Source organism: Pundamilia nyererei, unplaced genomic scaffold (assembly GCF_000239375.1).
Source record: "Pundamilia nyererei isolate P.nyererei 1_Seehausen unplaced genomic scaffold, PunNye1.0 scaffold00254, whole genome shotgun sequence".
In the NCBI taxonomy this organism is placed as follows: Eukaryota; Metazoa; Chordata; class Actinopteri; order Cichliformes; family Cichlidae; genus Pundamilia; species Pundamilia nyererei.
Genome location: NW_005187655.1, coordinates 780,093 through 781,294, shown reverse-complemented (window position 1 = coordinate 781,294; position 1,202 = coordinate 780,093). Strand labels below are relative to the sequence as shown.

At 37.8% G+C, this 1,202-nt stretch overlaps 1 protein-coding gene across 1 annotated transcript in view; it reads left to right on the top strand.

Moving 5' to 3' along the window:
- The window catches only part of LOC102207115 (placenta-specific gene 8 protein-like), a 3,117-nt gene extending 2,132 nt beyond the window's left edge, over positions 1-985 (top strand). Inside the window, exon 3 of the mRNA XM_005749787.1 lies at positions 565-985. Coding sequence (XP_005749844.1) covers positions 565-705 — 141 coding nt within the window. The 3' untranslated portion in view covers positions 706-985. The remainder of the gene's footprint in view (positions 1-564) is intronic.
- The last annotated feature ends 217 nt before the right edge of the window (positions 986-1,202 follow it).

The following is a 1,202-nucleotide window of genomic DNA, read 5'->3' as shown; positions in this document are numbered from 1 at the left end:
TGTATATATATATACATACATACATACATACATACACACACATTACATATAATGTAATTGCAAGGAGGTATTTCTGTAGTCTATTGATACTAGATAGTGGAAAAGGGGTGGGATTAAATAAGCTTATGCCTCTTCCTGCTGCTTTTTGAACATGAACGTTATTTGTAGTTGTGGTTGCTCGTTTTCCTTTTGTTTTGCTTTGTTCATTTTTCTCTTTTAATTCTATGTTGTTGTACTTTTTCAACATGTTCAAAATAAAGATTCAATCAATCAATCGAAACTGACCATTCAAACATACCCCGTGTGCCTTCATTAAACACACAGACAGTGTAACGGCAGTTTGTTCAAATCTGTTTAGCAGGAAACTACGGCTGTGAACAAATTCACTTTTATTAACTCACCCAGCTTCTTATAACAGCATCAAAGAACTACTTGACTGTTAGTTCACATTCGCAAGTGAACACTGAGAGTACTCTAAATCAGACAAGCATGGGGACTTCACCATGTTTGCCTCATTGTGTTGAGTTATGTCTTATTCTTCTCTTCTTTTTCTCCATCCTGCAGGGTTCGTGCTGTGATGACTGGTGTAAAATACTTTGGTGTTACGAGTGTGTCTGGTGCCAGATGCATCGTGAGGTGAAGATCAGGGCCTACATGCAGCCGGCCACCTCAACGGTGGTCACCACTCAAGTTGTCACAGTGTAGGATGTAACCATTTTGGCTGTTGGTTGAGTGAAGATGGCCAACAGTATTTTAAAGTTCATTTTAAGTATTTCAAAGTGCTGATGCTTGTGTAGTTCAATACAATATGTAGAGTCAGTGTTAAAATCAGATGCTTTGAGTTTTTTTTTAAGCTTGTTTGGTATATAATACAACTGAGAATGTTTGTTTACTGTATAATTTCACATGGTCACTGTTATTGTAATCGTTCCCAAGTTAAATTTAACGTTTGCTGAAATAAAAAGTTATTCATATTCACCCATTATATGTTGCTTGTTGTACATTTTTGCTCAGCTGTGGAGACACGTTTCTTCAAACCCTGAATATGTCATTTGCAGCTGGGTCTGGCTGGCCAGCTAGCGTCCTCCTCTGCTTAAACTCCTAAAATGATCAAGTGAAAGACTGATTAATCTCCTAAGATGAGGCCCCTTCTTTTGAGGTCTTTGTCTCCTTAAGCTGGGCATACACTGTGCAAATTTTTC